This window comes from Chiloscyllium plagiosum, unplaced genomic scaffold, assembly GCF_004010195.1.
Source record: "Chiloscyllium plagiosum isolate BGI_BamShark_2017 unplaced genomic scaffold, ASM401019v2 scaf_6685, whole genome shotgun sequence".
NCBI classification, from domain to species: domain Eukaryota; kingdom Metazoa; phylum Chordata; class Chondrichthyes; order Orectolobiformes; family Hemiscylliidae; genus Chiloscyllium; species Chiloscyllium plagiosum.
The window spans coordinates 12,412-25,586 of NW_025215225.1; the positions used below are offsets into that span (position 1 = coordinate 12,412).

At 48.5% G+C, this 13,175-nt stretch overlaps 1 protein-coding gene across 2 annotated transcripts in view; it reads right to left on the minus strand.

Annotated features, from left to right (window-relative positions):
- Positions 1 to 13,175, minus strand: part of polr2a (RNA polymerase II subunit A) — a 32,010-nt gene that overhangs the window by 1,349 nt on the left and 17,486 nt on the right. The window contains exons 13-29 of one of the 2 annotated variants that reach the window (XM_043686761.1): positions 12,373 to 12,467; positions 12,066 to 12,269; positions 11,525 to 11,747; positions 10,738 to 10,921; positions 10,027 to 10,198; positions 9,173 to 9,278; positions 8,004 to 8,209; positions 6,677 to 6,901; positions 5,984 to 6,230; positions 5,702 to 5,802; positions 5,208 to 5,315; positions 3,899 to 4,081; positions 2,962 to 3,165; positions 2,035 to 2,221; positions 1,361 to 1,474; positions 1,095 to 1,244; positions 221 to 353 (exon numbers count right to left, since the gene is read on the minus strand). In XM_043686761.1, coding sequence (XP_043542696.1) covers positions 221 to 353; positions 1,095 to 1,244; positions 1,361 to 1,474; positions 2,035 to 2,221; positions 2,962 to 3,165; positions 3,899 to 4,081; positions 5,208 to 5,315; positions 5,702 to 5,802; positions 5,984 to 6,230; positions 6,677 to 6,901; positions 8,004 to 8,209; positions 9,173 to 9,278; positions 10,027 to 10,198; positions 10,738 to 10,921; positions 11,525 to 11,747; positions 12,066 to 12,269; positions 12,373 to 12,467 — 2,842 coding nt within the window. Of the gene's footprint in view, positions 354 to 1,094; positions 1,245 to 1,360; positions 1,475 to 2,034; positions 2,222 to 2,961; positions 3,166 to 3,898; positions 4,082 to 5,207; positions 5,316 to 5,701; positions 5,803 to 5,983; positions 6,231 to 6,676; positions 6,902 to 8,003; positions 8,210 to 9,172; positions 9,279 to 10,026; positions 10,199 to 10,737; positions 10,922 to 11,524; positions 11,748 to 12,065; positions 12,270 to 12,372; positions 12,468 to 13,175 lie in introns of both variants that reach the window. The other variant, XM_043686762.1, reaches the window with a different exon arrangement.

Consider the following 13,175-nt stretch of genomic DNA (forward strand, 5'->3'; position numbering starts at 1 on the left):
ACTGGTTGGTGAGTAACTGGGTGATGTCGGGCTGTAACTGGGACTAGTTGGTGAGTAACTAGGGGAAGTGGGGGAGTAGCTGGGGCTAGTGGGAGAGTATGAGGGAGAGGTGGGTGAGTACGATGGACTGGTGGGACTGTAACTGGGGGACGTAGGGCTATAACTGGGGCTGGTGGGGCTGTAGCTGGGGCTGGTGGGACTGTAATTGGGGCTGGTGGGTGAGTAGGAGGGGGAGGTGGGACTGTATGAGGGGGAGGTGGGTGAGTAGCTGGGGCTCTGAGGGGTATAACCACCAGGAGACCTTGGCTCATAGGCAGGAGAGGTTGGTGAGTAACTTGGAGACATTGCTCCACCTAGAAAAGGGTAAAACCAGAGAGAGAGCAAGTCAGTCACTGTGCAGACAAACTGAAAACCTAAATCATGGACGTTAACCAAACAGATGACACAGCGACTGGGAAAGACCAAACAGGGTGGTACTTTTACCCTTTAGAAACTAGAACGAGCCAGGACTTGGGAGATTCTCAAACTTCAGAACAAGTTGGAAAGGCAACAGGAGACAGCTATTCTGCTGTTTGAACCAGTTACATTACAGGATAAGATCACTACTAACCTGACTGTGGTCTCAACTGGACCCAGTCCCTGCTGTTAGTCAAACATCTCCCTTTACCTCAGTGAAGGAAGACAGAGCTTCACAGACCCAGGAGGTGGTGTTTTCCACCTCCTGGTCTCAATGTTCAATTTTCACCCTGTCCAGTCCCTTCAGTCAATGCCACAGGGCAGGATTCAGCATTTCAACCTGTCCAGTCCCTTCACCTTCTAGCTTTCAAAAAGATCACTAATCATTCTTCCAAACTAAGGATGGGCCCAACCAACCCACAGAAAGGTAGACAGAAGGATTTCATTATTACAACCAGAACAAACAGTTAATAGTTTAATTCAAATGACTCCAATCCTATCCTATCTGCAGTCCTCAACCTTGTATACAGCATTGACCAGTCAGGCCAAATGGTCTGGAACCCTATCTGCTGTTTGCTGACTCGATCAAAGTCTGTTCCCAGGATTGGGCAGATTACTGAGGGTGATCCATCACTGACCTGGAGATGGGATGTAGGGACTGGATGGCCCAGGGGATCCAGGAGACCCAGGTGTGGGGGACCATGCCGGAGAGTATCCGGGACTGAAGCCGCTGGCATCGGATGCTGCGCTGGGAGAGAAGCCGGCAGCTCCTGGGGTCATTCCACTGCCTATAATAGAAAGAACGGGACAGGAAAAAAAAAATTAATCTTTTCAAATGGTAAAGTCACAGTGAAGGTAGTATTCAGCATCTGTGCAGCTGCTGGCTACTCCGGGAGAAACTTACCCACACTCGGGGACCAGGCTCCATAAGCAGGAGTTGCCCCTTGGTTCCACGGAGTCATAGCTGGTGACATCCCTCCCATTGGGCTGGGGGCAGAACCAAAGAACATCCCAGTAGCTGGAAATTAAAGACAAAAACATTTGTTATTCAGATCAGAGACCAGATCAATGCTATTGGCTTCCATTAGCTCCAGGCCTTCACTTTGAAATTCATGTTTCCAAATCCCTCCGATCTTTCCCACCCATGCCAATCTCAAACCACCTCCTGTTCCAGCCTCTTGTACATTGTTCAACTGCCAGTGCTCCACCAGTGCCCAGTAGAATGCCCCCCTTCCCAAACCCTGCTCCTCTCTCTTTATATAAATATATCTGACCACACGTAGCATTGCCTGGAGGCTTGTGTTCTACACAATTTATCTGTTGAGTGTCAGTGCCCAGAGAGTGAGAGATCAAATGGCTTTTCCAAATGGAATTCCCAGGACCCAAACAAAAACCAACCTTCCCTTCCCTCCACCTCCGCACCCCTTCACACTCAGCTCGAATGCCTCTGCTCTCAGATTATAGCACCAGCCTGTGGACCCTCCTCGCAAAGTTCCTCAGCCAGGTGACTGAATTCAATGGCATCGTTTGTTGTATGTGAACTTGGCAATTGAGAAAAACAAAAAGGGGAAAACTCACGGCCTCCAACTCCCAGGCCTCCGATGTTGGTTGGGATCTCCATGCCGTATTTACATTTCTCAGCATCTAGCAGCAGGTCAAATGAGCCAGTTCCTGCTGGGGCAAGCTGACCCAGCATGATGTTCTCAGACACCCCCTTCATTGGGTCCATCTCCCCGTGAGCTGAGGCCTCCATTAAAACATCCACCTGGTGACAGACAGACAGAGACAAAGGGTTAGTGATGAGAAGGAGGAACAGTGAGTGAGCAGCAGGCCAGGAGAATACACCAGTAGACCCCCTCATTTCTTCAGCTTGCTATTGGAGCTGTAATCCACTGTCTTTTCCCAAAACCTTCCCAGACCAGGATCAGTATCACCTGGGATTCTAGGCAAAAGTGAGGATTGATAAAGGGCTTTTGCCCAAAAGGTTGATTTTCCTGCTCCTCGGATGCTGCCTGACCTGCTGTGCTTTTCCAGCACCACTAATCTAGACTCTCACCTGGGATTCTGCTCAGTGCTGGGTAGCATCTTGCTATGGGGAGGGAGGGGTCTTAGGAACACCTTCCCTCAAATTCAAAACCTTCTCATACTCTATGAAAACCTCATGGAAAGACCCCAGCTGGTATTCTGAAGGAAACAACGCCCCATTTGTGCAGAGCTCCCTACGCGTCTCCAAAACAGGGGATTGTTATAGCCATCTTGGGTGGGGAAGGTATAAAAGTGAAAGGAAGGCCAAGTCGGAGACAGCCTGGCTTCCCAGCATACCCCTCCCACCATGATCACATGACTCACATCTGTGTCACTTCAGTGTCAATTCTCCCCCAGTACTACAGCCCGGACTCAATGACAGCTTCCCTCTACTTCCTAAGCACATTTAACCCGTGTAGCAAACCCCAGCTTGGCTTGTTTGACTGCACCATGCAGAGAATGCTTCTCGTGCACACTTACAGTTTCCTCAAAGGAACACTTCATCAGCGGCCCGGTATCCTGCCGGTTCACCCCGTGACGGGTGATGGCCATCAAGTGGCCCCGACACGTCATGGTGTCGCACAGCAGTGACAAGTGGCGGTAGTTAACGTAGGAGCCATCGAAGGAGATGACGTGATACAGCTCCCGCTCCAAGGCTTTCCGCACTGCTTCAATCCCCAGGACCTGAAACAAGAAGATTCCATCAAAATCCACCCTCAAATTATAGTAACAGTCAAAAGATCACAGACACTGAAAATCAAGACTTTTAAGGAGCCCCTTTTACGATTCAATGTCCCACAGCCCCTCGGTGAGTACTTAATGACAATCTCACAAAGCCACTCTGGGACGGTAAAACACTGGCGTGGATTGGGTAAATAGACACTGTCTTTTCCCTGGGGTGGGGGAGTCCAGAACTAGAGGGCATAGGTTTAGGGTGAAAGGGGAACGTTATAAAGAGGTACCTAAGTTGCATCTTTTTTTTTTTACAGGAAGGGTGGTATGTGTATGGAATGAGCTGCCAGAGGAAGTGGGAGGAGGTTGGGACAATTACAGCATTTAAAAGGCATCTGGATGGGGATAGGAATAGGAGGGTTAGAGGCATATGGGCCGGGTGCTGGCAGATGGGACTATGAGGTTAGGATATCTGGTCAGCATGAACAAGTTGGACCAAAGGGCCTGTTTCTGTGCTGTACAGCTCTATGACTCAGCCAGATTTTGAAAAAGGTCCACCCTTTGGTTAAAATGGAGTTTGTGCAAGAGGCTGGAATTAAAGGAAAGCTGTAATCCGGGCATCTCTGAGGTGTGGAGATTACAGAGGTGGGGTCAAGGCATTACCAGGAACAGAAACCATGGCATTGCTGACCATAGTTAATCAAGCTCCACCCCAGGATGACAGGGAGCAGAATCCTGGAGTTACCGTGAAGATCTCCACAATGTCGTTAGACGTTGTACGGACTGGATCCACATCCTTCTCACTCAGCACCCTCATCAGGCTGACTCCATCTGTCTCCAGAATCCACTCCTGCAGAGCCTTAAACTCCCCATCCTCAGTGATGATGATTTTCTTCTTGTTGTCAGTCTGAGGGAGATGCATGTACACCTGGAGTGGGCAGAGACCACAGCACAGATGGGGAGTGTGTGTTAAATTCAAGCAACAAACCAGGCAGGTTATTACAGGGAGCTCTCATTTCTACTCAAGAATGCCTAGGGTAGACTACAGACACCAGGGGTAAGTTTATGGTTGTCACAGGAGGCAACGAGCAGCCTGGTACAGTAATTCAGAGCAGGACAATGTCCTAAAGCTGTAGTAAATACAGAGTAAGGAGGTATGAGGGAAAAACCATGTTAATAAAGCCAGAATCCAAATTTTTGCAATTTTCTGTTTAAGAAGGATATTTTGCCATTGTCCCAGTTTAGGAAGAGTGCACTAACTTTCAATCATTGGGTCTACAGCACCCAAACAGGCCATTTGGCCCATCTGTTCCATGATGGCATTTCACATGAGCTGTCACCCTTCCCACAGCATGCCTGGTCTCTATCCTCCCTCCAATGTTGATCCAACAGCCTGTTGAGGGTATTGGGGGTCACTGCCTCAGCCTTTACCTGGGGAAGTGAATTCCACATTTACTCGCTCTCTGGATGAAATGGTTTCTCCTCGTTCCTCATGGGATTAGTCAGATAGTCACTGGCTTGTACCAACTCCCCCACTTTTCAATTCAAGACAAACTGGCATGTATCAGATTTTCAGAATGGCCAGCATTTCGTTTGCCAATGAACCACTAGATTGTTCTGGTGCAGGTTGCCACTCAGCCCATCGGATTCACACCAGCATGGAGTACTTTATTTAACTCCATTCCGTCTCTCCTATCCATTTTAGGATTTCCGATTTGACGAGTTAGTGCCAGTATTTCACCGAAAGGCCTTAGTGAATGGAAGTGACATGCACCACTATCCGGAGAACCTCTGCTTTGGAAGAAAAGGTATAATTCTTAAATCCTGAGAATCAAGGGGCACAGGGGAGAGATTGAAAATGGGGTAATTTAGACGATTAACATGATCCTTCTAAATGGGAGAGCAGGCTGAAAAGGCCCAATGGCCTATCTCTGCTCCTGGTTTCAATGATTCGTACTGCATTGCTTCATCCACCTGAATGTAGCATTCCAATCCAGATACCAGGGGTCAGGCCAATTGCTGGCTGTTACCACCTTGATTATCTGGGGACTCACCTTGCTGATCTGCTCTATCCCCTGTAGTGTCATGTCAGTCAGCATGTTCGACTCAATACAGCGAAGGAATACATCGTCATCCATCTTATCGACCACCTCCTCCTCTTGCTGCAACCAAACAGGCAGCGTTACAGTCACTTCAGGCAAAAACATTACACAGGACAGAAAAGGCAATCCTTCCTGCTTCATTAAGGCTCCCAACTGCCTAAACCCTCACAATCGTGTGCACACTGTTGGAAAAGCACAGCAGGCCAAGCAGCATTCTCCTGCTCCTCAGATGCTGCCTGACCTGCTGCACACGAGACTCTGATCTCCAGCATCTGTAGTCTTCACTTTCTCCTAAACCCTCCCAGGTCAGGGACAGCACAGGGTTAGAGTAAGCTCCCCTTACATTCCCAGAACAGGGACAGTACAGGGTTAAGGTACAAAGCTCCCTCTACACTGTCCCCCTCATTACTGGTGCAGCACTCCCAGGGTCCCACATCTAAACTCACCTCTTGAAATTTATTCTCGTCACTGTTCATGATCCGGATTCGGAGAACCAGTTTCTCTGCGTTGTCATCATTAAAGATGCAGTTTAAATCATCACCAAAACCTGTTGGGTAGAATGTATCACATGAGGTTATATTGTGAGATGGCACAGAGCTAGAGACTGACATTATATTGATAGATTTTGACAACACAACTGGCCACATTTCACACTGCTGAGTAGGAAACCCACATCTATTATCACTTCAGACAGGCCGAAGGGAGTGTATAACTGCCAAGTTTCTCACCAGCGTTGATTTTTTCTGCGATCTGCTCCATGGTCAGCTTTCGGTCAGTCATGTGCTTGCGGTCAAGCTCGATACGGAGGAGCCAGGGGGAGATCCTGGTCACATCAAAGTCTGGCATTTCATAGTAGACATTGACCCATTCCTGGTCCTCTGACACCACAGTGTTCTGGGGGTCAGGGTCATAATAGATGGCAGTATTGGCAGTGACCTTCCTCAGGGTGGTGTGCTCCAATCGACAGAGAATATCCTGGAAGAACAGGTAGCAGGCATCATAGCACAGCAAGTTTCCTGACCTGGGGATACCACCTCACATTGGGACAGCGCTGCCTGGGTATTCTGCTTCACGCGGAGTCGAGACTGAACACAATGTTCAGGTAACAGGGACAAGTGCGCACACAGTTTGAGGTGATTCTGCAGCACCTTTCCCAAATCCCAAGGTGTTTTTACAACCTCGGTACTTCAGCAGTCACTGTTGTAATACAGGCAGAAGCCCATTTACACCCGACCAGCTCCCATAGGCAAACTACATACCTAAACAGAATAGCAATTAACTATCCTTCTCTAAGACACCAACAACTGCACACACTACTCCAGCTGGGGTCAAAGCAGTGCCATATACAAGTTCAGCATCACCTCATCTCAGTCTAAAACAGTAACGCCCTTGCTCCTAGGGCAAGAGGCTTGATCACATACCTTGGCACGTTCTGCATCCCGGGCAGACTGGCCCAGCAGGAAGACAGTAAGGGAGGGGGTCTTAGGCTTCTTTGAGATGTTGATCAGCTCCTTCAGACGAGGGACACCCAGCGTGACATTCTTGGCTGACACTCCGGCATAGTGGAAGGTGTTCAGGGTCATCTGAGTGGCAGGCTCTCCCAGCGACTGGGCAGCCAAAGCACCCACCATCTCACCAGGGTGTGCCTACATAGCAGAACCGGAGGGAGGGGGAAGAAAGGGAGGGGGAAAAAGTAGTTAGCAAGGTTTCAAGCACAGACTTCAACTCCACAGCTTCACAAACAGTAGTTGAACAGATACCATCTCTCCTGAGATGGGTAACCCAGCCTATCCTAGTACACCAACTGCTAGCTGCTTCCACAGACTAGGCCCAGTAGATCACTCAGCTAGACCTTATTCACCTGACATTTTTGGCAACGACCAGTCATTTGACTGCAGTGGACATCACAAGACACAGTCATACTGCATGGAGACAGACCCTTGGGTCCAATTACTCCAGACTGATCATAATCCCAAACTACACTAGTCCCACCTGCCTGCTTCTGGCCCTTACATCCCTCCAAACCTTTTCTTTTCATGTACTTCTATAACATTTGAATTTATTGCCACATGCACCCCCCCCACCTCACTCATTCCACATGCGAGCCACCCTGAAAAAATTGCCCCTCGGGATTTTTAAAATCTTTCCCCTCTCTGTAAACCTACGCTCTGGTTTTGAACTCCCCTACCCTGGGGGAAAAAAGACCTTGGCTATTCACTGTATCCATGCCCCTTCATTTTTATACACCTCTAAAGGTCAACCCTCAGCCTCCTATACAAGGTGGATCTGGATTCTCTGGAGACAGTGCCTGCTACTGGCCATCAACTGTGACAAAGTTGAATTAGAGAGCAGCAGGATCCCCACACTGTCAGTGAGCAGACCCAGCACTGAGTTTAGGCTGATTCCCGGGATAGCAGGAGAATTGAGTAGAGATGCCCTTCAATTGTCTGGTGTGTGTAGAGGAATAAGGAGTGATCATATTGAAACATACGAGGTTCAGACAGAAGCTGGCAGGTGAGACACTGATGGGAGGATTCAGCAGAGGAGGGTCACAGACCCAGGACGAGGGCCCAGCCATTCCAGAATGGAGTACTAGGCAAGGAGCCCAGTTTCAAGGCAGGGCAATGGAGTAAAACATACCCTGGTCAGCCACAACTGAATAGATTGGAGAACTGGTTCAGAGTGGGCCATCTCTCCCTGTTAAAGTCTGCAGTCAGCAGTCTCCTTTCCACCCAGCCAAATACGTACGATAGACTGATTGAACTTGGCTTCGATCTCCCCCAGCAGCCACTCGAAGGCCTCTCCGCTGAGTCGGAACTCCTCGGTCATCCGCCGGCTGCACAGGGTGGAGCGCAGGTGGATGTTAAACAGCAGCGTGGCATTCTCCTGAGCCTGACGACTCAGTGGGTCATCGCCGTTCACAATGATCAGCTTCTTACTCAGCTCCTTCACCCCTGCAAAGACAGCATTCTCACTATCAAACCACACAATGGTTAGAGGCTGTTTGGCCTAGTCTGACTGTGCTGGCGTTTCTCTCCTAGTCTTAATGGAACCTCCAGCAGGGCCTGACGCAGCCTATTCCAGACTAACCACCATATAGGAAAGTGAAGCAGCCCCTCGTAGTAGAGCAGGCTCTTAGTAAAGGAATTCAGTGCCTCTCCTCACAAAAATGCAAATGTTTCCTTCAATGGGGGAGGTGCTAGTGTAGTCAATGTCACTGGTCCAACAGCCTCGCCTCCAGACCGATACTCTGAGGACACAAGTTCAAATCCCACAGCTGTAACTGGTGAAATCTGAACTCTGTCACATTGAGAAAGCTTAATGGCAGCCATGTTACTGTCAATTGTCTTAAAAATCAATCTGGTTCACTAATGTCCTTTGGGGAAGGAAATCTGCCAACCTTGCCCAGTCTGGCCTACCCATGACTCCAGAGCCACTGCAAATGTGGCTACGAAAACAGCCTGGCTATACAGCTCAGTTCAGGAGCAATGAAGGACCAACAAATGCTGGCCTTTCCCAGAAACACCCACATCTCAAAAGATTCTTCTAAATAGGAGAACTAAGAGCAGAATTTAACACGAGCCCAGTGTTGTAACATCTTCAGGCCCTCCTGCTGTTCCCCATCTTTAAGCTCTGCTAATGCCCAGTTTTCTGTATTCCTTCAATTCTCACTCCCCCACTCAGCCATAGTTTCAGCTGCCTGCACTCCAATGGATCTTTGCAGAGTTCCAATGTCCTTTCCATTTTCATTAGAATTAAACGTGATTTTCTTGTGGGGGAGGGGGCTGTGCGCACATGGGCAAAACCGGATCATTCAGTAACACCAGCCAATCTCAGAGCTGAACAACCCTCTTTGTGCTGCACAATTCTCACACTAAGCTCCCAACAGGACCTTCAATCTGACCTTCATTACTGACCTTCAATCACACGGATCGGATGCAGATCAGTCACTGTCCGGGTGTTAATGTGGAAGATTTTTTGCGCGTTCCAGATCATACGCAAGAGGTTACAGGGCAGCACCACCTGAAGGCAGGGAAAGATAGTTAGCAAGAAGCAATCCTGCACCCAATCACCAGTCTCGGACTGGACCGGACCGGGGTAAGAATGCAATTTCCATAAAATATCCTCAAATATCCAACCAAGCTGTTCAGGAATGTTCACACCCCCAGAGCAGATGGGATGTGAATCCAGGCTTCCTGGTCCCAAGTTGGGACACTAAATGCACCACAAAACCTCCAGCACCAATTATTCAGAATGCACCAATTTGATTTAATATTGTCACATGTTCACTAACCAGACAAACCATACCTTACAGATTGTCCCAGTGAGAGAACAGAATGCAGAAGTGCAGTGTTGGTTAATAGGTCTCAAGGACAGCAAGGTGATTGACAAAACTTTACATGACATGGCATGGATAGCAAAAACAGTCACCACCTAGAACCTCGGGGCACAGACATCCCCCAGGTGGACAGAAGATTGGCATCAACTGGCAAGACATGGCAGGGAAGGGTATCAGACTGTGGGAAAGCATTACTGACAAGGAGCACCCCCTCCCCTCCGGCACTGCCCAGGGAGTCAGCACAAAGTGAGTGGGGAGAATGTAGCATACAGGAGAGATGGCAACCTTACTGCCCATGGAGTCAATGGGTGGAGGGAACTCCCCTGCCAACACAAGGGGGGGATGGATTAGTTGCTGTTTAGTGGGCTCCAAGATGTGTTAGAAACAAACACTGCATCTCCCTGAAACTCCCAACAAGCCTATCTCTCCTACCTTGCTGTCTCCAGTGGGGAACACAGCCCTCAGAACCTCTCGGTCTTCCTTCATCTTCTCAAACTCCACCTCCAGGTCATTCTGGATGGCAGCATTGCTGAGGATCTCCTTCACAATGTCTTCCTGTAAGGTCCTGCGTAGACTTCGCTCATTAGTGTACTCCAGTTTGAACCTGCAGGAAGATCAAATCAGTCATAGGGTCAGAAATTCCCCAAAACCTGTCACATCCTTCCTCCACTGGGTTAACCCCTCAAACCTCTCACCAGCATTGTCCGGATCCAAAGGAATGGAAACCACTCACACCTTCCGCAGTGTATCAATCTAACTGAACAAAACTGGTCATCTTCAGCAGCCAAGACTATACTGTCCCAGTGAGACCCCAACCACAGCAGGCCCAGTACTGCACAGTGTCCCAGTGAGAGACCCCCTAACCACAGCGGGCCCAGTACAGCAGTGTCCCAGTGAGAGACCCCCTAACCACAGCAGGCCCAGTATGGCACAGTGTCCCTGTGAGAGACCCCCTAACCACAGCGGGCCCAGTACTGCATCGTTGTTCGTTTTGGAATGGTCATCACCTGAAACATGAGGTTTCTTTCCTGCCATTTCAGAGACCTGCTGAGCCCCCTGTTCATTTTATCATTGCCTGTTTCCAACATTAAACACTGAGGTTGAAATGCCCGTGAACCTAGTAAGGGGGCAGAGGACACTCACTTCTTCTCGAAGTTTTTGTGGGATGGTTTCACTGATGCCAAGTTCTGGAACTCCACACTCTCCCCTGCCAGCCCATCCTCTCCATAACGTAGCTGGATCACTTGGTTGATGGAGTTGCGAACCGTTGCGTCATATTTTACCATCACCGATTCCATGGACTTGATTAACCTTCTCTGGATATAACCTGAGGGGCAGGGGAAGAGGAGAACCCTCCATTATAACATTATCAGGCAACAGCAGCATCAATCACCAGCCTCAAAAGACAAGAAGTACATTTGCCAGTAAAAGGAGTTTAATGCAGCACTTGATAATCTCACACCCAAGAGCTCTCTCCAGCCCTGCCTAGTGGTTCTTGAAGTGTCGTTACTGTGGGGCCATCTGCCCCTCTGACTGATTAATCTGTACAGGAGGGAGTGCTGCACTGTCCAAGTAGCTGCCATCTCTGGAGACAATCTTCACCCTCTAGTAAACCAAAACCCTCCAGCTCCAATCCGAAGAACAGGGGAAAGATTTGCATCCCTCACCCCAACAACAAAAGCGGAATTATACACTCACTGTGGGATAGGGCGGTGCTTAAATTACCCACTGCCTCTCCTACATTTCACCAGCTAGGGAGGGGTCACAGAGAAATCCCACAGTAGTGGCAGATGCAACAGGACACCAAGTGTTTTAATTCCAGGAATGGAGGATTTGTGAAATTCTACCTCATTAGTTTGGGAATGGTAGACTGACTGAGAAAGTTTCCACACACTGACAGGAAGAGTGAAGTGGTTAAACTGTTCATTACCAGTTTCAGCAGTCTTGACAGCAGTATCGATCAGACCCTCTCTGCCTCCCATAGCATGGAAGAAGAACTCGGTGGGGGTCAGCCCAGCGAGGTAAGAGTTCTCCACAAAGCCTCTGCTCTCAGGACCATAGTCATCTTTGATAAAGTGCGGCAGTGTACGGTGCTTGAAACCGAAGGGAATTCGCTTCCCCTCCACGTTCTGCTGCCCGACGACAGCAATAACCTGGAAGCAGAAAGGAGATCTGTTACTCTATCACATCCCGATGTGTCCCTGTCCTGGGAGTGTTTGATGGGGACAGTGCAGAGGGAGCTTTACTTTCAGTTTAAACTAAGTAGAAACAGCTTTACTGCATAGCTGACCCAGTACTGTGTTTTGCGAGTGTTCAATGGAGACAGGCTAAGAGAATTTGAGTTTGACAGAGTAGAGGGAGCTTTATTGTAATGACCGCCAGGTTGGTAGCACACTAGAACTCTAATTCTCTACTAGAGTGTTCACTAAGTAACCAACACAGGGTATGGGACATCCAATTCCCAAACTTACCTGTGAAATGTTAATCTTCGATCCCTTAGAGCCAGCCACCACCATGGATTTGAAGTTATTGTATTCAGAGAGAGATTTCTGAGCAGAGGAACCGGTCTTATCACGGGCATCGTTCAAGATTCGGTTGACCTGGTTCTCGAAGGTTTGCCTCAAGGTGTTACCAGGAGTGGGTTCCAACTCGTTGTTGTGAGCTTTCTCGATGACCTACAATGACAAGGTGGAGAATGCCAAGTGAGCCTAGAAACAAAGATCCCAGCATGAAGAGGGCTGCTCCCTTCTAATCAAAGCATTACGGCAGCAAACTCACCTCAATCACATCCTGTTTGGCCTTTTTGATAGTGTTCTGAATGTCCTGGTAGGTTTTAGCATCAGCAATGGAGTCTCCAATACCAATAGTGTGGCCTGTCACAAGGGAAAACAAGATATAGGACTCAAATAAGAGATTGCTGTAAAGCTTGGGAAGATGGTGATTGCCAGGCACGAGCCACTCAGCCAGTGCCCCTGCTGATTATAAAGCTGCAACCCTGGCAAGATGACAAAATGTATCTCAGGAGGATCCCATCTCCACATCACTCATTCCTGCACACGGCTACACGAGTATTACAAGTCCAATATAATGTAGGCAAGAGTAAGGCTAATTACTTCCAAAGAACACTTTTTTAGAAAAGATGAAGTTGTTGATCATTTAGGATGGAGACAACGAGATTTCGTTTAAAGCTCTGGACTCTTTAGTGGCAGGAATATTCAAAGACAAATGAATATAAAATGTTGGAGAAACTCAGTAGGTCAGGCAGCATCCAGACTGAGAGAAACAGTGTTTATGTTTCAAGTTTAACATGACTTCAGGACGAGAGTGTCACTGGACTCCACAATAACTGTTTCCCTCTCCAAAGACACTGCCCCCCAAACTGCTGGGTTTCACCAGCATGTATTCTTAGATCCAAACTTCAGCATCCACAGTGTTACACTTTATAGAGGAAATGTTTAGTTTCAAGGGATTGGCTTGACAGATGGCAGAGGCATTGATGGTAAAGCCAACCATGATCGCACTGACTAGTGCAGCACACTGGTCTGAATGTTCACCTTCGACACTCATTTCTACATTATATA